A 27,489-nucleotide genomic window follows, 5' to 3' on the forward strand; every position below is an offset into this window, starting at 1 on the left:
ATTTGTGATTAACAAACTCAAGGATTTAAAAGCGAGCAATGGCAACGTTGCACAGAAAAAACATTTTTATTTCCAACGCGTGAGACTGTGTATCGGAAATTCTAAAGATATGTTCAATTTAAAATTATTTTGCGATATTGCTCTGGAACTGAATTTTATGGTTTAAGTGCGAAGAACATGATATTTAATAAATAAAGGCAACACATAAAATGTTAAAGAAATGCCTCTTTGGATGTAATTTAAAATCTGTAACCTTTCAGATTTTCTTTCAGTAGTCACGGAAAGACTGATTTTTTTAAAATGGCAACAGAAAGATTACGTTTTAGAAACATTTTGAGGAAAATCAGTAACTGATGTAAATCAATAGAAACTATCAACGATTAGATAATGGCTCCCTGGTTACAAATCGGCTTCTTCGAACCAGGCAAAGATCCAACCTCGCGTAGGGAACTTTTCAAGAATCATCCTGATTATTCTACGCAATTAAATTAATCAACCCTATTCAATAAAATTTGAAAAGAATCTTCCTGATTCTGCGCTGCTGGATGAATTATCCTGATTCAATAAAATTTGAGAAGAATTATCCTTATTCTATGTTCTTTGATGAATTATCCCGATTTAATGAAGTTTGAAGAGAATCACCTCGAATCTTTGCGGTTTGAAGATGAATTGTTAATTTTAGAGCCGGGATCTTCATCGAGAGAAAATGTAAAGACTGAAATGCTTCATTATAAAGTTCTATCTACAGAACAAATTTTTCAGCATATGGTTGCTAGTATATGCGAAGTAAATACTGTAGTACAGATGCCTCCTATTACACAAATTCTTTTAAATTAAGTGTTCAAGTGTTCAAGATGTATGAAAGATATTATGATGGTAATCAAAATGCGCATTTTAAAGAAGCCCACATAATTAATCCATGCAAGAAGTCTCCAAACGTAGCCATCGAAATATTCCGGTTTGCTGACAGATATTGTTGGCATTTCGCTGAGATGCCGTACGATCCAGAGGGGGAGTCTGTAACCTCACGGCTTTCAAGTGTGCAGTCACGGCAAGAAAGATTTTTTTTAATGGTAAATGGCAACAGAAAGATAAAGTTTAAAAATATTTTGAGGAAAATCAACAGAAGCTAACAACGCTTAGATGTATGGTTCCCTGGTTATACGTCTTAATAAGTCCAATCGCCTTACTGACACCTGATTTGGTTTATTTAATTATGGCAATGTACTCGGAGGCTACCTGCCTAACTGGAGGGATGTCTTCTTGGAGAACGCTTTAAGTGAATCTGGCTCGTATACACGCTACACATGGGCAAACTACAAAATTGCCTTTGCAGCTAGCCCGTTTTCCAGATTCGAACCACGGTCCGAATAAAGAGCGTTCAGCGACATTACCGCTCAGTCCCTGGTGAGCCTGACTGACACCTGGAAGAGAGAATGCTTCAGAAGAAACCAAAACTTAGAATATTCTGTTAACGGACCTGAAAGAAATTTTACATAATCTCTTGCATGAAGTTGGAATAACGACAAGACCTTTTTAAAAACTTGATGAAAAGTAGATCAAAGGTTTATTACTACTTCTGTACGAATCCTGCAAATAAGTTGAAAGAAGTTTTAACTACAAAGAAAGAATACTAGAAAGTCACGGAAATATTGAAACATAAATGCCTTTAGTGGTTTAGTGATACATACTGGTGATGAAGGAGAGCGTTTCTGAAAAGCCTAAAATCATTAAAAAAATATTACTAATGATTCTACCCATATATCTATAATTTATGGGATCATTTTTTAATGTTGCACTACGATGCTCTCGAAGAAATAATGATAGAAATTTGGCATAAAAGTCGATTTTTAATTGCCATAACGTTTCCCTCAAATTTACAATGAAATGATTTATTCTTTGCGTTCTAAAGAGTACATACGTAGATTAAACGCCTAAGTGTAATTTCCTCCATCACTACTGCATTGCACTGACTGGCAAAAATGAATTTTCTGTTGCATTCAGAAGAAAAATTTGCTAGTTTAAGAAAATTCTACCCTTAAATTTAAAAAAAAGTCGAAAGAAAGAAAGAAAAACTAGGAAAAAGTATGAAAGTTCTCAAATTTTATATTACACCCAAAGGGGTTTTGTTTAACGTTTTGTGTGTTACTTTTATTTATTACATATGATGTTCTTCTCACTTAAACAATAATATTCAATTCAACAGCGATATCACAAAATAATGTTAAAAAAAGGATAACTAAAATTTCCGATGCATAGTCTTTGGAGATAAAAATGCATTTTTTTCCTACAGCACCATTGCTCACTTTACAAATCGTTGAGTTTGTTCATCAAATATTCGTTCAACTTTTACGAAATATGAAATAGATAATAAAACAAATTCAAAATTTGGGCTTCCACATGCCCATTTCGAGTGGAGACGTACGTTATTCAAAATTGGATGGCTTTTAAAGGTTTCGACTCAAAATGCCGAAACGAAATTATTAGTCCTTTGGGCTAAAAAGAATTTTTTTCGTTATAAATGTTTATAGCTGAATAAAGATATTTTTAACGGATACATTACATGCCTGGTACAGATCTAATTGGCTTCATTAACTGGCTTTTAATTTGTTATTTATTGCAAGTGTCCTATTTTGCTTCGATACGATGTCCCAAAATTTTACTGGATTTTTTTTAGATGTTAATTGTTATCGTGCTCATCTCGTATGTACATTTTTTAGCTGTGTAACTAGGAGATTAACGTTTAGAGCTTGTTTATTAAGGTTAAATCTTCTAACTTTTCATTTTAGGCATTTAAAAGAATTACTGACACAATATCCGGATATTTGTTTTCACCATCGATACTAGTGTTCTCTTCTTTCGCTGTTAATAAATGTTTCCGGTGTTGTGACAAGCTGTCAAGGTACTTATTTGTGATCACATTGTGATTGAGACATACGTGTATTGTAAAGTTATAAATCAATCTGGAACCCGTTGCAGCTGCTCAATGGAGATCTAAAAAGTATAGAAATATTATATTTTAAAAAGTTTGCAATCCGATTCTTAAGAGATTTCAGATCAACATATGAAATATGTCAAAATGGTTATTATTACGAGCTCATCGATATCTAAGTTTTTAAAAAATAAGATTTCTCACTTAAAAAAGAAAGAAAGAAATTTTAGAAAGAAGGTTTTTAACTGGTTTGAATATGTCATACATGTACAAAAGTTATTTGTTGTTAAGTTACCAAGAGTTTAGAAATAAAAATGCAAATCAAAGAAAACACTACAATGTACCCATTCTTCTTTGAGAGGGAACAGATAAACTATTTGCATGCGAATTATAAAGCGTTAAAAAGTTAATTATAAGATATTTCTCCCGCCTTCTTAGCGAGCCTTCGTGGTGTAGCGGTCTGCACGCTCAACGCGTAATTGAGAGGTCCGCGGTTCGATTCCCGGCAAAGGCGTTGCATATTTTTCATCTTGTCTGCTTCCTAAATACCTAATGTCTCTACGTAATGAATAAACAAGAAAAAACTGAAAAGTTAAAAACTTCTGATATATAAAAAAATTATTAGACGTGATTCCATACGCTAAAAATACCCTTTCTGAAATGCCTTTCAAACTGTTTGTTATTAATAACGAAAAAATCTGTAAATTCTTTTCTCAACATTCTACTGGTGAAGCAAAAGATTAAGATTCATAAGAAGTGGACACCCAAACCTGGACCACTCAGGTTCGAAAAAATAGAATATAATTTAATAAAAATAGAATATAATTTCCTTTCTATGAGCAAATATAATACAATAATAATCTAATAAAGATATAACATTTGCCTTAAAATGCAAATACCCCGATTTATTAGTCACAGGGATTTGAATCCCGAAGGACTATTAGTTTCGTTTTGGCATTTTGCGTCGGACTCATAAATGTCGGTTCACTTTTCACAAATGTTAGAGTCCTGCATTATATTTGAAGAAATTAAATAATGAAAAATCTGCATAAATGTATGTATATTTCTCGTATTGTGATAAAACAACGGTACATAGAGTCATCGAATTTTGAATAACGTAATCCTCCAACGAATATGAGCATGTGGAAGACCAAATTTGAAATTTGAAATTTGTTTTATGATCGATTTCCTATTTTTTAAAACTTTGAGGAATTTTTGATTAACAAACTCAAGGATTTCAAAGCGAGCAATGGCAACGTTGTGCAGAAAAAACATTTTTATCTCCAGCGCGTGTGTCTCTGTATCGGAAATTCTAAAGATATGCTCGTTTTAAAACTATTTTGCGATATTGCTGTTGCACTGGATCTTATGGTTTAAGTGCGAGGAACATGATATTTAATAAAGAAAGGTAACACACAAAATGTTAAAAAACGCCCCTTTGGACGTAATTTAAAATCTGAAACATTTCAGATTTTGTTTTTAGTCCAAAGGGATTTCAGTCCCGAAGGACTATTGTTTTCGTTTTGCGATTTTGCGTCGGACTCATAAACGTCGGTTCACTTTTCAAACTGTTGCCACAAAATGTTAGAGTCCTGCATTATATTTGAAGAAATTAAATAATGAAAAATCTGCATAAATGATTGTCTATTTCTCGCATTGTGATAAAACAATGGTACATAGAGCCATCGAATTTTGAATGACGAAATCCTACTGCGAATATGGGCATCTGAAATCCCAAATTTGGAATTTGTTTTATTATAGATTTTATATTTTGTAAAACTTTAACGAATTTTTGATTTACAAACTCAATGCTTTAAAAGCGAGAAATGGCAACGTTATATAGAAAAAAAATACTTTTATCTCCAGCTCGCGAGACTGTGTATATCGGAAATTCTAAAGATATGCTTAATTTAACATTATTTTGCGATATTGCTCTTGAACTGAATTTTATGGTTTAAGTGCAAAGAACATGATATTTAATAAATAAAGGTAACACTCAAAACGTTAAAAAAACGCCCCTTTGGACGTAATTTAAAATCTGAAAAATTTCAGATTTTTTTTTTTTTTTTTATATTTAATGTGATTTTTTTAAATGTGTCAAAATAGTAAAACACCTTCTAGTTCATAAAGCAAAAGGGCTGTTTCGTTATCATTTGTGTGCTCGCAGAGGTAATGCTTTTAATTTCTTTGGGTAAATTATTTTGTGTTCTTAAATTAGTAAATTCAAACAACTCGCTGTCGGTCTCCTGTTTGATAGCATTTCTCTCTGACTTAAATTGCAAAACGTGTGACCTTTCCTTGAACACTGAAAGGACAATACATAGATTTCATTTACCTTTCTCTCGATATAATACAGGAACTTTGAACTGAGGTATTGATTAGCAATCTATATATTAATAAGCAACATTTAAATAAGTACCGTAGTAAATTTAAATATTTTAAGAAAAGTTAGTGAGATGAACAATTTGACCAACAGGAAAAAAATAAATATTAAACTTAAACAAACTTAAAATAATAAATGCAAGGCAATTAAAATATGCTTTAAAAGCTAAAGTATTTATCTTTCCTTACAAAATACAATGTACACCATTAATAACGTCAACTGTTTATCAGAATGTGCACCCTTGGATTACACGACCCCAATGTGATAGAATTCATCTCAGTTTCGATGTATCACGTGTACTATAATACAGTGAAGTAGCTTTTGAATGAATGTAGATAATGGTAGTAAGTAAACGAATTTTTAACAACCTTTCAAAATTGTGGTGGCTGAATGAGGAGAAGATCACTGTTTCCCATCTACAGCATGTCTCATTAAGCGCTATGAAAGAATACAACTGAAAAATATTCGCAAATTCCTTTGAAATTGGCGAGGGAAGCTCCAGCTACATGTGAAAGGTAACTGCCACAGTAATAATCCATTTAGACCTACTAGTTTCCCAGACCAGAAATCAATCACAATTGCTTCAGAGATAAAAGGAAAAGGCCCTCGTGTGATCCAGCGCATTAAGCGCTTAATTTTGTATAGCTATACCTCTTTTAAACTGTGCAGAAAATTCATGCTACAATGTGTAATGATAGATCCGGGTACTTCACATCGGAGCATACAGAAAGCTTTCTTCTGTTGCGACACCATCTTAACACTGGCCCCGTGGCCTCTCAGTAAACATGAGAAGCAAACTGTCAATAATGAATGAGAAATTTGGTTGGTTTCCACTGCCGATGGTGTGGATTATGCCCAATTAAAATGAAAAACACATTTTTAACTGAATTTTGAAATTTTACCACTCTTTTGTGCATGACCTGTATATTAAAAAACATTTAAAAAACACCGTATAAGTAACATGCAGTCTTATATCTATAACCAATTTTTAAAACAGAAATATACAAATTACCAGACTGGTAAATGTGACATATACATGTATATATATATATATATATATATATATGAAGAAAGGAATATGGTTAGTAAAATGGCTCTTTCGATTTATAATTGCATTATAATACATTGCAATACATTCTGTTTAAAATGACAGTAAAATTAAAGCAAATTTCAATAAATTTCATCTTAAAATTTATATTAATACAACAGTGAACAAAACATACCCGAGGCATTTGGAGTAATAAGAGATGCGTATATTGGGATCATTGTTGTTATCTGTCAACTCCACAGAAGAAGTGATTTTCTGGAACAGAAAAGAATCACATGAAATAAAAACGATTTATTGTTAACTCCTCAGCAAATGAAAGCAAGAAATTGTTCTTCGTCAGTAGGCAACGCTTTAAAATGTTTATCTCCTTTCATATCGCCTTATTTAGATTTCAGGCATTTGGTAATTATATATTCTTATGATTTACATATGATTTACATGATTCTTACACTTTTTCTCTTACTCTGTAGTCGCTGAAGCATCTAAAAAGAGTCAAATTTGTGTCATGCTTTATACACTATATATAACTGTTGCATGTATGTAAAACATAAAAATTAATGTTAAACAAAGGCTTTATGGTTTAATTCTTTTAGTTTTTTAAATTAAGAAAAACCGTTAAAAGTGGCCTAAAAATACACGATGCATATAAAATTATTAACAAAACAATAAAACAGTAAAAATAAATAAATAAAAGTAAAAATGAAAACAAAATACTTTTTTTTTAATCTGAAAGGTTTCAGATTTTAAATTACGCCCAAAGGGGCGTTTTTTAACATTTTTTGTGTTACCTTTATTTATTAAATATCATGTTCTTCGCACTTAAACCAAAAAAATTCAATTTAAGATCAAAATAATTTTAAATTGGACATATCTTAAGAATTAACAGTCTCGCGCGTTGGAGATAAAAATGCTTTTTCTGTACAATGTTGTCATTGCTCGCTTTGAAATCCTTGAGTTTGTTAATCAAAAATTCGTTAAATGTTTACAAAATATGAAATCAATAATAAAACAAATTCCATATTTCAAATTTGGGCTTCCCAGGTGCCCATATTCGCAGGAGGATTACGTTATTCAAAATTGTATGGCTCTATGTATCATTGTTTTATGACAATGCGAGAAACATACATATATTTATGCAGATTCTTCATTATTTAATTTCTTTAGATATAATACAGAGCGATAATATTTGGTGGCAACAATCTGAAAAGTGAAGCAACGCTTGTAGTGAATCAAAGCAAAATGACAAAACAAAATCAATAGTCTTTCTGGGCAAACTGCCCCTTTGGATTAAAAAGATGAATACTCCTTTCACAATATTTTAATTTAATTTCTTACACGACTTTTAGCTTCATTTTCGTTGGAAGATAATTTATGCATTATGCAAAGTGACAAAAGATTAAAAAAAGAAAAGAAAAAATTGAAAAAAATTAAGTAATTTTATATTGCGCCCAAAAGGGAGTTTTTTTAACATCTTTGAGTGTCGCCTTTATTTATTAAACATCATATTATTCGCACTTAAAGCACATAAAATTCAACTCAAGAGCAGTATCACAAAATATTTGAAAATCGCAAAACAGCATATTTCCGATACACAGTCTCGCAAGCTGGAGATAATTTTTCTTCCAACAGCGTTGCCATTGCTCGCTTTGAAATTGTTGAGTTTGTTAAATAAAATTCGTTCAAGTTTTACAAAATTTGAAATCGATAATAAAACAAATTCGAAATTCAAAATTCGGGCTTCCAAGTGCCCATGTTTGGTCAGAGGACTACATTATTGAAAATTTGATGGCTCAAGGTACTAAGTACCATTGATTTTTCGCAATGCCAGAAACATTCATGCAGATTCTTAAAGCATCTTTAAACATAATGAATGGTGATATTATTTGGTGGCATGAGTCTGAAAAGTGAATCAACGCAGAAAGTGAAATGACGCAAAATGCAGTTTTGAGACTAATAGCCCTTGGGATCTAACACCCCTTTGGGCTAATAAATAAAATTTTCAAGGTCCTTTTTATACGGAATGGAAAGCGCCAAGGAAAGAAAGAATCAAATTTCAGATTTTTATAGTGTAATGTTGCGCGCTTCCAACCTGCACGCAACGATAGTGGTGACTGCTATGAACTGGAAAGTATACAAAGTCTTGAGAAGGGTTTAAATCCCTTTTTATTCAACTTTAGAAATTACAGATGCGTGGTCTTGACGCTCACAAACTACGCCGACCCGGCGGTAAAATAAAAATAAGAAACTAAAAAAAGAATAATAACAAGAGACTAACTACGAGGCTCTCTAAACGTAACTAACCTAACCGCGTTCTAAGATACCGCTGACAATTCAGCAAACTTCTGAATATTACGTTGAAAGATTTAACTATCTACTGAGGCAAGCACACAGGCCGAAACGCGTGGTTCTTCAATTTCTAACTAGCCACCTCCACGCTCGTGAAGCAAGAGAGCACACTATCGAACTCGTTTCCCTTCTATTTAACTCAGATTACTTCCGCTGACAATTTGAATCCTTGCGCGTTCTACTAAAATTTACATACTCTGGCATTGGCAATTCCAGAGGAAAGTAAGGCTTGACAGGAAAGATAGTTTAAACTTAAAATAAATGTTAGTTAAAATAAATATAAACCCTACAATGGTCTGAGCTGTTATTATGCACCTTGTATAGAAGTTATAAATACGTAACTACACCATTAATATTTCAGTTCCTCATTGAGCTTATATCAACGTAGAGACATTAGTATTATTGGAAAAGCCGGAGAGATGAAAAATGAGCAAACGCCTTCGCCAGTAACCTAACCAAGGACTTCTGAAATACCGGCTCAGTGTGCTGACCACTACACCACGAGGACACGCTAGGAAGGCGGGAGAAATACCTTATAATATATAAAAAATTCTTATATCGCACAGTTTTAATGGAGTGCTAAAATATAAAAAGTAATTGTTTTAGCTATCGTAATATTCTTGGTCACATAGGGACTCGAAACAAATTCATATGTTTCTAACAATGAAAACACTTTAAATCAAAATTATCGAAGAGAAATTTTAATGCATCAAACGTAATCATTCTTATACTATTTCCATTATATCACTTCTATTGCTTGTTAAAATTCCGTTAATGCACAGAAACATATTTTATGTGCGCCCCTTGACTGTATTCTTAGCCTCTTATATAACAAAAAATGTTGTAAGGACTAATTTTGTTCTTTGATTCATTTGATTTAAAATTTGCAGTTTAATTTTTTTATATTTAATTTTATACTTTTTTTAAATATGAGGAACTCTGGAAAAGGAATAAAGAAATCCACTGCCTTCGGAGTAAGAAAAACATTCTTATATAAGCTTTCAGCATAACAATGAAACACGGAGAGTTGACTTTCTTTCAAGATCTTCCGATTCTACCGATGATTCGAAATTTCAGTCCATTCACTTTAAATTCTTTGAAATTGAAATTTCTGATTTTAAAATTCGTTCTTATCAACAGCCTCATGATTCTTGTAATCAATCCGCCTATAAAAATTGCCCTAAATCGGAAAATTACGCTAGGATTTCTAAACAAACATTATTTCGAAGTTTATCCGATACGGCAAAAATCGAAATTCTTCAATGACTAATTTGAATGTTAAGCAGGGATATGTGTGAAATGTCCGATCATTTTAACATTGTAGAAAAATCAATTCTGTATCAGTTTTAAAAAAATCACTACGAAGTATTGTATAGTTATCTCAAAAACACATGCGCGTAAGAAATCGAAAAACTCTACCCTTTAAAAGTGGGTGAGAAACTGATTTTCAACTCGGACGTAAACAAACATAAAAATCTAAGCAAAGCCGTATAAAAATAGAAAAATCAGAGCAAATGTAAAAAAAAAAAAAAAAAAAAAAAAAAAAATCTGAAAGAAAGCACGTGAAACAAAGTCAAAATTTTGCTTCCATCACCTTATCATTGTATAATGGTAATTTACTACTAATTAAATATTTAAATATGTGCTATTATAAAATACCAAAAGTAATTGTTATAAATATTCATGTCTTTACAAATGCCGATAGCAGAGTCGTCGGTATTTGTAATATCTTAAATGAAAGTCCATACATTTCCTTAAAAATTCTTTATCACTAGTTCTTTTATATGCTCTTCTGAAAGTCTGCAAAAACAGGTATTTCTTCCCCCCTCCTTTATTTCAATTCCAAGCAGTGCACTTACTGTCTAAGGTATTTCTCCCGCCTTCTTAGCATGCCTTCGTAGAGTAGTGGTCAGCATCCTCGACGCGAATTCGGGAGATACATGGTTCGATTCCCGGCGAGGGCACTACTCATTTTTTATCCTTCCTGCTTTAAAAAAATATCTAATTTCTCCAGAGTGGCGCCCGAACTAAAAGGGTGGTAGGTGACGATTCTCCCAACCAGGATTTGGAGATTAGGTCCCCTAATCCCCAGTCGCCCTTTAAAAGGGGGTATTTAATGCATTTCTCCCACCTTCTTAGCATGCCTTCGTAGTGTAGTGGTCAGCACGCTCGACGCGAATTTGAGAGGTCCGTAGTTCGAATCCCGGCGAAGGCGTTGCTCATTTTTCAGCTCTCCTGCTTCGAAATTAACTAATGTCTCTACAATTATTTCGCTAAGTATTTTCTATACTTTTCTGCTTTAATAGTTAACAACACGTATATCATAAAATATTCTTTTGTGTTTGTCAATAAAATAAAAAATACTCTTCTCAATACTTTCATCAAATTCTTTGTTCATTGTAAAAATCATTTTTATGTTCCAGAGGAAAGTGAATTGGAATAGCTAGCAAACCTGGTTCTAATTTCATTTCTCACCTGTTGATATTGATAAATTAATCCTCATTACTCAATCAAACACATACTTTCCTTTCCAAAATAATAATCACCGCTAGATTTAAAGTTTACGTCTGGCAAGGCGATCCCAATCCTACAAATTAATAACTTTTATTTTGGATTACGATGCTGACGATACTTTTGCTTTTTTTTATGTCAATAAAGAACATAAGAATTTTATCAATCATACATTTAAGAGATTTTGCTGTTCAGTTCACTTTTTATTCACTCAAAATATATTCGCTTTTTAAAAAGAAATCTTCTATTCTTCGGCATTTTATCCACCTAGAATTAACTCAATTTCATCAGTACTCTATCGTAAAACTTCCTCGGTTTGCCTTTTGCCTGCATTCCAAATATCATCATTCTGCTAAGAAGAAACGGCATCATTTTATTTTCTTGATTTCAAGTTGCTCTGCCATCAAAACATGAAAATTTCTTTTCCTGTCATTTCACCAGGAACTTCTCGAAACATTGTGCATAAATAGAATGAATGCAAAAAAGAGAACGAAAAAAATCTTGTAAGCACATATTTTTCTTCGTCTGATTTTCCATTTGCTGCTGAAGAGAGTTATTTTTGAAATTCCAAGCTACATTAAAAACTTCAAGTTCTACTTACGCTATTATATCAATTCCAGCAGCTAATTTTTATTTTCTTTATCATTAAATTCCTTTACTAAGTCCTTTTTAACATTCTAGTCTGTTATTTTAAAGTAGGCTACTTGCTAACCATCCTCATTTATGATAGTAACGCGTGACGTCTCCATTGTGTAGTCATCATCGCACAGCATTTATCTCCTCCACCTCATTTGAGGTTGTAGTACAGCTCAACCTTCTTTCGCAAGCTTTTCATGAAGCGAATGAAGCTAAGTGGGAATGAAGTGGAGAAAAAAATTAGCAGCTCCGAATCGTCTGCTGCGGCTGTCGTTCCCATGATTACGAGGCAACTCTGTGGAGGAAAATAACCTTGAAAATCTTATTTTAAATAACACACTATATTAGCCAATAGTTGCTTCCAAATAACTACTGAAAGAGGGCCATGCTACCATCCTGAGTTTTAAAATTAGGTGTTTCAGTATTAACAAAGAAATTATATAAATTATAATTCTTGCTTTTTGCACCTGCCTTCAAACCAATGCTTCTAACAGACTCTTCGTGTGATATTCTGGTTAGAAAGATGAGTCCTATAAAAATCAGAAAATATGGAACAAAGTCAGCTTATACAAAATATGGTTAATAATTAAAAGTAAATATTACATACTTACATCATACTGTTGCCTGACGAGGTCAACAACATTGCTCGAGTCGTTCTCCAATTTACCAGTGCTAGAGCCCGTAAGCAATCTGCTGAGTTTTTCATATAATTTTACTTGATCGCTGGTAACCGCAAAGATTATATTAACATAATTCTTCTTCACTTGATTTTTTATTTGACTCAAGGATGGGTAATCAAGTTCTGTACTTTTGGTATAGGAGCCACGAGAATCCAAATGGCATGTTTCGTCATTGGGACTAATGATGCCACCGAGCTGAAAGATAATGGATATTATTTACTCACAGGCTTGTATATTGTTTCCATATTAAGTAAATCAGCACTTTTATAGCTAACTTTACGTTGTGGGTACATTTTAGAGGATTATTTTACGTAATAAATCAACGACATTTCACGTAGGAGTGCCCAAACTCTAGCTAAAAAAGCATTATCGCAAATTAAGGGAGCGATTATAAACACCTCTAAAGAAACTTCTATCAGATTGTTTTCAGTTTGTGTCAGGCAAAATAAGAACTATTGCCACTTGAGGAAAATGATTGTTGCAAGGTTTGAACGCATATGCGATCCAATGAAATAAATGCACAGCTGCAGCTTGAATAATTGAGTCTTTAATTAAATAAGTGTAGAAGTATATAACGTTATTTTTCGATGAAATAATATCAAAGAATATTGCTTTTCACCATTAAGATTTTATGCTATATATCTGTAATTTTCGCAGAATCAATTTTTTAAAGTTAACACACCAGCGAAAGATCGGGTAAGGCAGTTCAATAATGATAGTTTGTAGAGTCATTAGGTTAATTGGAAGCAGAAAAGATGAAAAATATGCAACCGCCTTCCCCGGCAATCAAACCACGGACCTCTGGAATACCGGCCCAGCGTGCTACCGTTACACCACGAAGGTACACTAGGGTAGCGGGAGAAATACCTTATATACTCCCCTTTTTAAAGGGCGACTAGGGTTTTAGGGAACCTAGTCGCCAAATCCTGGGTGCGGAGAATCATCATCCACAACCCTTTTAGTTCTGTCGCCACTTGTAGAGTCATTAAGTTAACTGGAAGCAGAAAAGATGAAAAATTAGCAAACGCCTTCGCCGGGAATCGAACCACGGACCTCTGGAATACCGCCCCAGCGTGCTACCGTTACAGCATGAAGTCATGCTAGGGAAGTGGGAGAAATACCTTATAAGTTTATCAGGTTCAATGTTTCTTCTAACTTTCTTCGGAAACATACAATGACCTGACTAGAACAGAGAGCTTACTAAAGCTATGTTCACTAATTGTAGTAAGTGGACAGGATACAGACGAAGGGTATACAAAACCCTTTATTTTTTTCTTTATATACAATGACTTCCGTACTTCGGAATACAATGACCCTCCACTCGGGGTCTAACTTAAAAGATATCAAAATAAAACTAAACTCTAATTTAACTTTAGAATAAGATTGGCCTTATAATAACAGAAAGCGTATGTAGCACAGAGACTGTGAACACTACAATACGTTTAATTTATCAAGAGGATTAAAACCTCTGGCCTGGAAGGCAAAGTAGCAACTGCGTAACTTCTAAGGTAAGCGGCCTGCTTCGAACTCACGGCTTCCTCTCCTCTGCTTGGCAAAAAGGCCACACTTAAATACTTGGCGTTCGCCAGACAACTTTGCATAAACTCCTTCACGCTTATAATTCTGGCCGGAAGTAGAAAATAAGAAGTGATAGTAAAGATTTAAAATAAAATAAACGTTAGTAAAACTTAAGATCCTTACATACTTCCCGCCAGAGTTAATTAGTTTGAAACTGAGGTCTAAAACGACCTTGTTGAAAACTTTTAGCTCTAGAAACTAACGCGAGGCCAACCTTTAACAAAAAATGCTTCGCTAGAAACTAGAAAAATTTAAAAGAAAGAAATTTGTTACAATAGCAGCTCCCGGAATATACAACAATCTTTTTTCTTTTTCATCTGTACTGCATCAAAACAGGAGCTTTATTCAATTCTGGTTCCTTCCAGAGATCTGGAAGGAAAACTAGTTTAATGAAATGTTACAGAATGACATTGCAAATAACATATAGAATATACTTTTCTTAACATTCTTATTTCATTCATGACTATTTTAATTATCTCTCCCCGTGCTCTCTGACATGTGTTGTAAAAACACCAAACACGAATGTGTTTCTGTCTATGTGTTCAACACTTCCTCCTATAATCAAAACACTAACGTGTTAAAATTCAACATACGAGACCTCTTAACACACCCTAATTTCAACTCTAGACCCTGAGGTACTATTCTGAAAGTGGCTAACTCTAAAGTGTAGCGTCAGAGAGCCTAACTACATCATTCAACCTTTAACACATATTCACCATGATTTAATCTTTACAGTCACACGAATAACAAATTTTTTAACATTACTTTCACTTTTACCATATCACGGTATTTCTAAACATTCAAAATAACAGTTCACATGTATACAAGAACATATCAAGATGCCGTTAATTTTACACATTTGAAAACATACATTAGTAGTACATTGTTAACTTCTATTCTTTTCAAAGCAAGTGCCAATTCTTTCTACATTGAAATAATACTACATTTCAAAAAGTCTTTCAGACTAAAACGTCTTTCTCGTTAGAATGTTTTAAATAAAATTTATACAATAACTTTTTACAATATTTAAGTCTTTAGACAACGCTATTATACATCAACTTTAGTTTTACGCGCGAGTAATTGAAAAACATAATAAGAAAATCGGTCACAACTCATTTCTCGCCCTTTTGGCGATAAAGGTAGACCTCGCATGAGGTAAAACTTCTTCAAATCTGCCACTTGCAGTAAGAATGAAAGATTAACTTAAGTTTGTAAAGTAACACAAAATTTTACTTATCTTTGTAATATTCAGACATCCTTTTCTGGGCCCAGTCTTTAAAGGTGCTGCAGACCGTTGCTTGGTTGATCCTCCTTCTTGTACGGGCTCGCCCTTCAGTGCTTTCCTCTGGAAGCTTCCGTTTTTCACCACTACGGCCACCCTTGAACATCTTCCTTCTGTCCTCTGCTTGTGGTCTTGGCCGTTTGAAGGCAGCTGGTCTTGGTGGAACCGGGAAACTTCTGTCGTGATCCTGCTTGGACCTCGTTGTTGGCCGTTCAAATTTTTCTTGTACTTTTTCCTCCGCCGCTGATGGCCCTTCCGCAGTCCGGCGACTTTTGCTGCGGAGAGTTCTGTCGGATGAGTCAATCTTCCGTTTCACAGCCGGGTTATAGTTGCCGTCCTTTCTCCCGGTCTTTTCCACATACGTCGTCCTTCTCCCTTCTTCATTCTGGGGGTGTTCGTGAACTCTGTTTTTTGGACGGTGGAACGACTTCTTTTTCTTTGTACCTTCAATTTTTCCGCGGGGCAATTTTCTTTTCACTTGCTTCTGTCTCTCATTGGCTTGCCCTTGTACTTGTCGTTTTCCCACCTCTGGAACTTGTACCTGCGGTGTCTGCCGTACCGGATCCTGCAAAAGATCTGAAAAGATTTGCATTTTATTACGGTCATAGAATGGTTTTATCTGGTCAATGTTTGCGGAACAGGTTTCGCCATTTCTTGCCTTTAATACTACAACAGCGTGAGTTATTTTTTCTATAACATATGGTCCTTCAAAGCGTGGGAAAAATTTGGCAGTTTTATCTTCTGGTGCTGAAGAAAGTGAATGCTTAATTTTTAGTACTTCATCCCCTACTTTATAAGTTACTCCCCGTCGTTTCAAATCATAATAGAGCTTCTGTTTTCTTTGTGCTACTTCCGTATTCTTCTTTGCTTCCTTAATTAGTTTTTCTATATCACCCATTTTAAATTCTGGGGCTCTTTGTTGCACATAAAATAATTTATCTAACGGTGTTATAATCTTTCTGCCTAGAAATAACTCAGCAGGAGTTTTGCCCGTTGTATCATGTTTTGCGGTCCTAAGGGCGAAAGCAAATTCATTGACATAGTTATCCCAGCTTTTATGAAAATTTTTAACATAACTACGGATAATTTTCACTATATTTCTGTTGACCCGTTCCGCTATATTTGATTGCGGCCGATACGGGACCATTTTTAAATGACGTATGCCCAGTTTTTGGCACATGTCTTCAAATATATTACTTACAAATTGAGGACCATTATCCGATATAACTTTTAGGGGCGCCCCGTATTTTAAAATATATTTATTTAAAATAGAATCGGTAACTAATTTCGCGGAGGCTCGTTTTAAGGGAACAATTTCGGTCCATTTACTAAAATGATCAACTATAACAAGGAGATAGCGACTTTTGTTTAACTGACTTTTTGGGAAAGGGCCCAATAAATCGATACCGATTATTTCATTTGGAAATTCGGATTTAATACTATTTAGAAACCCGGCCGGGCGGAAATTAATATAATTAACGGCTTGACATGTTGGGCAGGACTGGACATACGCCCTTGTTAACTTTTGCAGTTCAGGAAAGTAGACTGCCTCGCGTACGCGTTGAGTAGTTTTTCGAATACCAGCATGAGAAGCTAAAGGGCTGTCATGGAGCTCTTGCAGGATATTTAATCTAAGACTAGCTGGGATAACAGGTCGAAATTCGTTGTTGGAATTCGTAGTTTTTGTATAAAATAATAGACCATCTATTAGTTCGTAATGGGCCGCCCTATTTCTTATCGCCACAATATCTTGGTGGCTAAAATTTTCAGGATCCTTCAAATACTCATAAATACTTCCAAACTCAGGATCCTTACCCAGTTCGGTTATTACAGTTTCTCGGGAATTTATTGTACACGCTGTCAGCATTGCAACTTTTACGGTATTACCCTGTTCGTCTAATTTAATTCGTGACAGGGCATCTGCTACGATATTTTCCTTTCCGGGGGTATGCTTGATTACCAGATTATATTCTTGCAGCTTGAGTGCCCATCTTATTAACCTTGGGGATAAATTTTTTCCAGAGTACAATCTAGTTACCGCCGCATGATCAGAATATACTGTTATCGGCGCCTTTCCAAAATAGACTCGGAACTTTTGCACTGCTAACAGAACTGCAAGTGCCTCTCTCTCGGTCGCGGAATAGTTTCTTTGTGTTTGATTTAAAGTTCGGCTAAAAAATGCTACTGGCTGCTGATTTTGCGAAAGTACCGCTCCTACCGCATAATCCGAAGCATCCGCTGAAATTTCTAAATTTTCATCCTTTTCAGGAAATTTCAACACAGGGGCTTGCGTTAATGCTTGTTTTAATTTTTCGAAAGCACTATTGGCTTCGGCCGTCCACGAGAATCTTGCCTTTTTCCTTTTTAATTTTAACAATGGCTCAGCGATAGCCGCAAAATCTTTTATAAAGGACCTATAATATGAACAAAGTCCTAGAAAAGAAGAGAGCTTCTTTGCCGTGTTTGGAGTGGGATACTTTTGTACCGCGATTATTTTTGATTCATCTGTCTCGATCCCTTTTTGCGATATTTTGTAACCTAAATATTTTAATTCAGGGGCTGCAAATTTGCATTTTTCGACATTAACTTTTAGACCGGCCTCATTTAATAAAGAAAACACCTGTCTTAAATCCTGTACATGTTGGTCTAGATTATCACTAGTAATAATGATATCGTCTAAATAGATAAATGTGGACTTTCCGAGAACAGGTCTTAACACAATGTCCATGCATCGCTGAAATGTTGCTGGGGCGCCTGAAAGGCCAAACGGCATTCGCAAAAATGCATAAGTGCCAGACTTGGTTATAAAAGCAGTCTTAGGCACGTCCTCAGGCCTGATCCCTATTTGAAAATAACCATTCGTTAAGTCTAAAGTTGTCATAAATTTGGTTGATTTTATGTTCCTTAAAATTTCTTCTATAATCGGTAACGGATATACCGGATATTTCGTTATGGAATTTAATTTACGATAATCAATAGCGAATCTCCACCTTTTTGGATGCTCCAAAGGATAATCATTATTTTTCTTACATAAAACCACCGGACTAGCATAACTACTTGAGATAGGCGTTACGATCTTTTTACGTAGCATATCGGTAATATGCCATTCTATAATTTTTTCCTTATTCTTATCATACCGGTATGGTTTTTGACGAACCGGCAATGCATCTCCGGTGTCAATACTATGGTTAGTAACCTGGGTAAATCCTGGAATATCACTAAATAAGGAAGCAAATTCACTTACCACTTGTCGGATTCTATCTTGCTCGTCATTAGGCAGGTGGTCGAGATTTACCCTTGGCGGTTCAACCTTTTCTACACGCACTGGTTTCATCGTCAGTTTAAGAGACGCTTCATTAAAATCCAGTGTAGCTTGTGCGTCTGAAAGAAAGTCTATTCCTAGTATTAAGTGTGCTTGCAAATTCTTTACTATAAAAAACATCACCTTTACTTGTTCGTCCTTGATACGGATGTACAAAGGTACTTTACCTACGCACTTACATTGTTCTCCTTGCGCCGCTAATACTGTTGTATTATCCGCATTATATATGCGGTATTTGCGAAAATACTTTCTAAAAAAGACTTCTGCCACACAGGAACACTGCGCGCCGGTATCCAGGAGTGCGGTGGCCGGGATATTATTTACCAAGACTTCAATCTTCGGAAGAGTTAAATTTTTCACCATTACTGTATTTAACTTGTAGGAAGAGGGGTTTTCGTGGCCTTCGGATTTCCGCACCCTCTCGTCAGCAGAAATCCGTTTTAGTTTAAATTATTTTTTCTTTCGGTGCTTTCCTTCTTTCTCCACTGGCCTTGAGACTTTTTTCCTGGGTTGCTATTGAACTGTCGACGTTCGCCGGCTGTTTTTGAATGCTCGGGTTTCCTTGCCCACTGATTCGCTTTTTCTCCGTAGCCATGTGCTTGAGTTTGCTGTAGTCTTGGCGTACCAAATTGGTTTCGCTGTTGATATTGGCGTCTTCTTTCGACGTCCGCCGTTCTTCTACTTTCAAACTGGATTGCTAGCTCAAATAATTTTTCCAGTGTAGTCGGATTTCTCAATTCAATAAAGTCTTGCACTTGGGGTAGTAACCTCGGCAAAATCACTTGAATTATTTCAGGATCCGGACGGTTTCCATACAAGAGCTTGAAAACGTGAATTTTTCTTAAAATAAACCTGGAGAGGTTTTCCATTCTTTGTTGATATATACTGAACAGTTCTGTTTCTAATTTCGCACGATCCCTTACAACAGGGAAGGCTTTTAGTAGGGCAGTCTTGAAATTTTCGTAGGTATAGGTGGGACTTCCTGCTTGACCCAAGAGACTTCTGCCGATACATTTGAACCAGTTAAGCGCTTGGCCCCTCAAAGCGCTGGTAGCTAAGGTAACTTTTTGAAACTCGTGCACGGGGTAGAGCATGAAGTGGTCATCCAATTTTTCCAAAAAACTGGTTACCTGTGAGTTTCCATTAAACGTTGCTTCCGGTTTCATCGAAGCGCGCATGGTCTGGACAATATACCCAAATCCTTCCAGGGCGGCAGCTGGCATTTCTGGATTCTGAGCTGTTTCTGCAGGCAGCACAGGTTCTTCTTGAAACTCGGCCATGGTTATTCTTCGTCGGGCGCCACTATCAGGTTCAATGTTTCTTCTAACTTTCTTCGGAAACATACAATGACCTGACTAGAACAGAGAGCTTACTAAAGCTATGTTCACTAATTGTAGTAAGTGGACAGGATACAGACGAAGGGTATACAAAACCCTTTATTTTTTTCTTTATATACAATGACTTCCGTACTTCGGAATACAATGACCCTCCACTCGGGGTCTAACTTAAAAGATATCAAAATAAAACTAAACTCTAATTTAACTTTAGAATAAGATTGGCCTTATAATAACAGAAAGCGTATGTAGCACAGAGACTGTGAACACTACAATACGTTTAATTTATCAAGAGGATTAAAACCTCTGGCCTGGAAGGCAAAGTAGCAACTGCGTAACTTCTAAGGTAAGCGGCCTGCTTCGAACTCACGGCTTCCTCTCCTCTGCTTGGCAAAAAGGCCACACTTAAATACTTGGCGTTCGCCAGACAACTTTGCATAAACTCCTTCACGCTTATAATTCTGGCCGGAAGTAGAAAATAAGAAGTGATAGTAAAGATTTAAAATAAAATAAACGTTAGTAAAACTTAAGATCCTTACAAGTTCAACACGGGTTCAGATACCAGCAAACCCGCTGGCAGCACAGTCATCTTCACGACTCCCATGTAAACTGAATGGGAGTCAGTTTACTTTAGAACGCCCTCCAAGGAAGCATCACTCCCCTTAAGTCCTACTCGACTTTGCGATTATGTAATAGATTAAAGTCCTTAAAATCATAAATTTATTGGTTATACCAAAAATGCCTTAGGTTTTAAACAGAAATCTGAACATCAAGGTACATACAAAAGAGAATATTACCTTGAATATTCATACTTGCAGCTGTTAAAGAAAGTAAAGAGAAAAAATGGCTAAATGTATATTTCATGAATGGTTTGTATGATCGCGAAGCAATCCAATAACTTCTGGATTACTATTAACTGGATTTCTTTTCCTTTCTTTTCTTTTTTTTTTCCCAGCTAGTTGCAAATATCAAAACTTTTTTTAAACTGAAAAATTAAGAATTATCAAAGGTTCATTCTGGATATAAAAATATTTTCTCCTATATCTGGATATATTCTCCTATATCTGGAATAATCTGGATATATTCTATTATATTTATATATATAAAACTGACCAAAACATAATTTTCGTGAGTAGAGATTGTTAAAAAAATGCAAGACATTTATGTGCAGTTAAGTTTTGTATGTGAAATAGGTCAAAAAGAATTTTTTGACGCCAGACGAATAATAAAAAAGCCAAATCTGGCGGTAAAAGTGACGGTTCGGCAATCTCGACTGCAGGCTAATCATTAAACTAATAGATAGTATTCAGCGATCCCCACCCTCTCTAGTTAACGATCCGTAGATGGATTTCATTGGTCAATGATAAATGTCATGGTAGATAATAACTAATAAGATTGATTTTATGACCAGTGACTGCAAAATCGCCATTGAAGGTTCAGGAATATTTTACTATTATTATTTCATGCCATTTTCCCACATTTTCTTCGGTTTTATTTTTATGTTTATTGTATGCTATGTGTCATGACACAGGTAATTTATAATGATGCAGTTGAGTCACACCAAGGGCTCAAAATATCCTCAAGGGACCGAGTTGCGATGTCAACGATCAAAAGAATGTTAGAAGCCTCGTCTACCGTTTGGATTTGAAGAAATTCTGTCGTTGTTTCGCTTGCAGTATTCGACAGGAACTGCACATAGGCTTAGCATTCCTTAGGAACAGTATAGAATAGCCTTCTTTGCTTTGCGGTATTAAGTTAAAGAACTAAATAAGCAATTATAGTGTAGGGTTTTAATTATCGTTTATCATCTGAGGATGTACCATGCGTCAATATCCTGTCTTATTGCTCGATGTCTCAGGTATAAAATTATTATCTTTTAATCGAAATGAAGGTTAGTTAGTGTAGTCAATCCTACTATAGCGAGCTTGTTTTATAATGAACTCACGGATATAACGAACGAAATATTTGGTCCCATCCAGATTTTCAATACACACAAACGTTAGTTTGTTGTTGCTTATACTCACTTGTCTGACCTAGCCCAAATCCACGAAATTCCTCGTGGCAAGGAGCGCTAGATTACATCTGTCATTGGCAACAGCCTTGAGACCAAACAGGTGACAGTGCGATTTGGCTCAGTTCTGATGGAGAGCACACCGGGAGGGAACGGATCCGAGGTTCTCCCACCCCTTTTCCCTTCCACCAAACCCATGGAGGTAAGAAAGGGTTCTTACTTCCTACTTCCATGACCAAACCACAGGAGAGGAATTTCGGCTCGCCGCATATTTAGAGTACACTATACACTTACAAACATCTATACCGACACTATACATTTACAAACATCCATGCCTTCTCCGGGATTCGAATCCGGGCCCTTCGGCACGGCAGTCAGCGACGCTAACCAGTATACCGGTTGGGCGGCAAACGTTATTTTGTAAGGCAATAGTGAACTTTTAAGAATCAAAAAATCGAAAATAGAATACGAACTAGCCGAAAAATTCCTAAGCTTAAAATCATCCATGTTTAAGCTATTAGGATAGCGGGAAAACACTCTTACGTTAATATTATTTTATCTTTTTCCTCCCATCACGCACTTTTCTTTATGTACTGAATGAAAACTACCCGAATCAAGTGTAATACTCAATATTTCTTAAAATTGTGACACACAATACGCATGTCTTTCAAAATTACATTACACTACACAATGATTGCTGGTCCAAATAAATTGAAAGAATTTCCTGGTTCCATTCAAGTTCTTCGAAGAAAAAGAAAAAAAAAGACACTTTACCAAGAAAAAACTATAAGACAGAGTTCTATTCAAGACTGACACTACGACAGAAATTTTGAATTCCCTATTCATGGAAAGAAAGAATAGATTCTTATCAGTTTGGGATCGTACACGAGATACGCCTTTTAATCTTTATCGGTTTGTTTTGTTCTAGTACCTAAAACACTCTCCAATTTCTGTCTTCTGAATGGAGGGTTTTGCATGAAATTCATTTTTAAACTGGCACTGGGAATTGCTGCATGTTTAGAAGGAAATGTGTATTAGGGAGGTGTCTGAAGCATGACGTTTGTGCTAAATTTATCATGAAATATAATTACCTATAAACGTATAGTGAAATAAAAAAAATAGTAAAATTTTGTGAAACGGAAAAAGAACGTATGATGACGTAATACGTTCACGTATGGTGAAACTGAAAAAGAACAAAAATCATGCTTAATATTTCACATAATAATAATAATTCTAATTAACCTTTAATACGATTTTTTAAAATTGGAATTAATATTCACATTATTTGGTAGATATGACACTGTTAATAAATTCTTTATATGATTCCTCAAACAGTTTTTACACATTTATATGATGTAATCCATTATCGAATTGGATATAACGATTCAAACTTTCGCTCTCTTGAAAATTATTATAGCAGGTGTTTGATTGCAATACCTTTTGACATACGTAACAGTTTTTTCCCCCGTCTCTCTTCATCAAAGTGCAAGAGAGAAAGAGACTTTCATTCTTTAGGAAAGTGTTGCCTGAAGAGCAAAATGTTTAAGGAAATAAAAATAAATTCATTATATTTTGTTTAACCGGAAGTTTAAATATTTTATTCCTTTCAACTACAATATCTTTGTCGAAAGAAAGAACAATGATTTAAAAAAAGTGTTCTGATTAGCATGTGCAGTTGAGCTAGAGGAAAAAGTCAATTCAGTTATCCGAACTTTCAAATTTTTTCCACTGCCTGTAATATACTTACGCCGGATAATTTCAGTTCAGTGTATGTAGAGTTTCATAGTTCCTTTAATCGTTACTAGCTTTCTTTATTCATATTATATTCTTCAACTATTTGGCTGATGCTATAATTAGCATCATTATTTTAAAAGTATCCAGATTTTTCATGCCAAGAAGAATATTTAATCCGAACTACAGTGGATTTGAAATAGGTCTGATATTCCAATTATCTGGGATTTAGAGTCAATTTAATAAATTCTTCGTCTCCATTATGTATTGCATTAATACCTTACTTTCATGTTATAACAAATTTTACTTCTAATATGGCGTTTAAAGAAAACAACAGGAATTATTTATGCAATCAATACGAATAATAACAGCCTCGTACCTTGCCGTCTCCAGCGTAATGAAATCCATTATCAGTTGAGAAGACGAGAAGTTTTCTTGACTTATTCCGCCATCCAATTTCATCCTAAAATAATAGAAGTTTTATTGGTTAGTATCTTAATAAAGAATTCGCATATAAAGCAAAGAAACATCTAATATTAGCTTTCATTTGTCATATTGTTACCTAATGCCCAGCTGCGTTACGATAGCTTCCCCGCAAAGTGGGGTTAGAGCTACGAGAAAGTGGGAGGGGAAAGGCAGGGTTGCCAGATTTGGCGCGCGAAATCACTCATTTGGCGACAAAACTGGCGATATGCCATAGAACATTCTAGAGCGCATTCTTAGCGGTTTTCTCGAGAAAGTTCTCGAAAGTAGGTTAAAAACTATAATATACCCTGCCTGTAACGGAGTAGGAGAGTATGCTGAGTTCTGTAGTAGTATTTTGAGTTTGGATATCAGCCTAAGAGCGGCCGAATCGAGTCGGGAGCTTTACTTTAGTGCTTTGCCTTAAAGCTTGCAGTTATAGCCTAAAGGGTGTGTTGCGGATTGATTCAGCGTGTTTATCGTAGTTTTTTGGCGATTGTGAAAGTGTCTGCGGAATTGCCCTGTGTAATACTGAAGAATAAATTGTGTTTTGATTTTGCATCAAGTGCTGCAATTACTCACTCCAAATTCACGAACCCGTAGAACGCAACAATACATTTGAATGAGCAAGCGCAATACTGGATATTTTTGTTGATGAAATAGGAGAATGATACCATATGAGTTGAATAATCTCATCAGCAACATTGGATCAGCCACAAATTTAAAACACCGTACTCTTGGATAAAATAGTTTGCGGATTAGAATACTTTAAAAAGCTCTTAAAAACTGCTGAGGAGTAAGGAGGCGTTTAACCAAAACGATGAAGTAAACTATTATTGAATCGGTAATACGGAAATTATTCAATTTAAATACTTTTAAACAAAATTTTTATCGTTGTCTCATTAATAAAGATGCTCATTTCGCAATCAAAGACATATTTTATTACAGAAATTTGCAATAAAAAGAGCGAGATAATATAAATTCTCTTTTATATGCTTTAATTAAACATTCTGAATAATACATGGTTAGGAACTTTAAAAGTAGCCTATTTGCCATGAAGTAGAATCGATGCTTCTTGCTCATACGACACGCTAGTTTGGTAAAAGAGACACTCCTTTTGAAATCTATGCGTATACGCTGTGAGGAGGACAATAATCTCGTGTAAGTTGACATGATAAAGTTGTGAAAGCACAATATTCTCGAAACGGGAATAGAGAAACTGGAACTGAAACACCAGTCAAACGGTTGCGTCATTACGGGTCACTACGAAAATACGTAAGAACCTCAGCTCTTTGAAAATTATGGAGAATATTACGCATGACTGCGAGTGTGCTGTATTGTAGAGTCTTCTCGGGTGTTTTGGGAACATAAACTTGTAGACCCTGTAAAGTCTATGTCTCTTTAGGAAAATAAACTATAGACTTCAAAAGGACTATTGAAGAATTATCTTCTAGCCTTGTGAAACAAAACAGAAATCAGAAGAAAGGTGTGTAAGACCCTTTTATTCGAACATAACTTAACAAATGACCCAAATTGGGTTTGCATAAGCCAAACATGTCGGACTTAACAGACTACGTAACAAATAACAATTCCAAGGTGTGGTAGATTAGCCTAACGGTTCACAGAATACTTTAACGCGCAGAAAAGGCTCTGGTTTCTAGTAAACTGGCGAGACAAAGCTAAATGACTAGAAACACTCAATGCCGCTAATAATCACAGCACAACGTGTCCTGAAATAGGCAGACACGTTCTAAAGCTAACTTCCGAAATTCTTGCTTAAAAAGCACTTCTTTCTACCTTAAGCTGTACATAAACTCTCGTTATCTCATTTACATTTTGGCATTAAAAGCGTGGGTGAAAAGAAAGTAAGAGAAAAGTAGTCAAAATTAAACTTTTAGTTAAAAATAAATAGTTAAACCTCACATTCTTACTGAAAGACGAAGTAGCGAATTCTCGCTAGGTCTTGGAAGAACAGATGTCGCAGAAGAAGGTTTAAATAACCTTTTTATTTGAACTTAACAGAAAATGCGCGCAGTCGGTGCTCACAAATTTAACCACCACTTATGACTAAGTAACTTGCACACAAAATAGTATGTACAGTCACAATGAATTAAAGTTTAGCTATACGACTGGCTCCTACTCTACCTAAACCTACTAGACTAAATTATATCGGTTGCCACAGCAAAGCCAAGCCTAGAACATTAATGCAATCTAAGGTAAGCGGCTAGCACCAACTGTTTAACTACGCAATTACCTTCAGACACGCGGCATAAATTCAGAACTCTCTTATTTCGAACTCTTAAAGTTTGCTGCTTAAATACTGTTTCCGAACTCATTTAAATTTGCATTCTGGCAGAAATTTGAAATCAGAAGAGAAAGGAAAGTTTCTTAAAATAAAAATAATTGATTAAAACAAATATAAGATCTTTACAATCTTAGCAAATATCATTTCCCAAAAGACAGACAGTTAGTTTGCGGTTTTAATGTTCCTTTTTTTGGAATAAAATCTACGAAAGAAGCACCTACACTTTCTGCAGAGTCCTGTCCTCAATTTTTAGGATAGTGCTCCGGGAAATCTAAGGCAACTTGCTGCTCACATTTCACTTAATATAATAGCCGGAAAATATTCTATTACAAAGCATGTTCCCCGGATTTAATCCTCTATGATCATAATCCAACGCTAACATGAAGGAAAAGCTTCGTGATTTATTTTATGAACTGTCACAGATTCATTTTTGGCAGCAGACTATCTAAAATTATCGAGAACACATTTGAATCATCAATAAAACAGACGCTGCAACAGGTAAATTGAGACTTCCTTTCGGTAGCATTGGATTGAACCCTTAAACCAGTTACGACATTTATGCCACCGTTTGAAAGGAGCCGAAGCGACGTAAAGCGAATTATCGCTGTGTCTGGAACAATTACAGAGACTTAAGAAGGTTTAAAACAACCTTTTTATTTAAACATAAACGCACTTCGTATGCTTACATGTTCGTAAAAATTTAAATAACGGCAGCAAAATCGAATAATTACAAACTTAACCAAGATGGCAGGACTAATACAACGTGGCCTCGAGACGCTCTATCTTACAATCCAAAAACGTCAGATTAAATACTTTCTAACTGATTTATATTTCCGGTGAGGAAACGGAAAACAAAAGTTATAGTGAAAGCTGAAATTATAAATAACTGGATAGTGCAAAATAATAGTAACCTTATAAAGTATCCAAA

The 27,489-nt window shown here is 35.0% G+C and overlaps 1 protein-coding gene across 2 annotated transcripts in view; it reads right to left on the minus strand.

Moving 5' to 3' along the window:
- The window catches only part of LOC118182036 (integrin beta-PS-like), a 100,328-nt gene that overhangs the window by 43,727 nt on the left and 29,112 nt on the right, over positions 1–27,489 (minus strand). The window contains exons 8-10 of one of the 2 annotated variants that reach the window (XM_035351306.2): positions 24,174–24,257; positions 12,468–12,731; positions 6,539–6,618 (exon numbers count right to left, since the gene is read on the minus strand). In XM_035351306.2, the coding sequence (XP_035207197.1) occupies positions 6,539–6,618; positions 12,468–12,731; positions 24,174–24,257 (428 nt within the window). The remainder of the gene's footprint in view (positions 1–6,538; positions 6,619–12,467; positions 12,732–24,173; positions 24,258–27,489) is intronic. The other variant, XM_085822598.1, reaches the window with a different exon arrangement.

The sequence above is a fragment of the Stegodyphus dumicola genome, chromosome 8 (assembly GCF_044657685.1).
Source record: "Stegodyphus dumicola isolate Sdum_Otavi_A_Nest chromosome 8, ASM4465768v1".
NCBI classification, from domain to species: Eukaryota; Metazoa; Arthropoda; class Arachnida; order Araneae; family Eresidae; genus Stegodyphus; species Stegodyphus dumicola.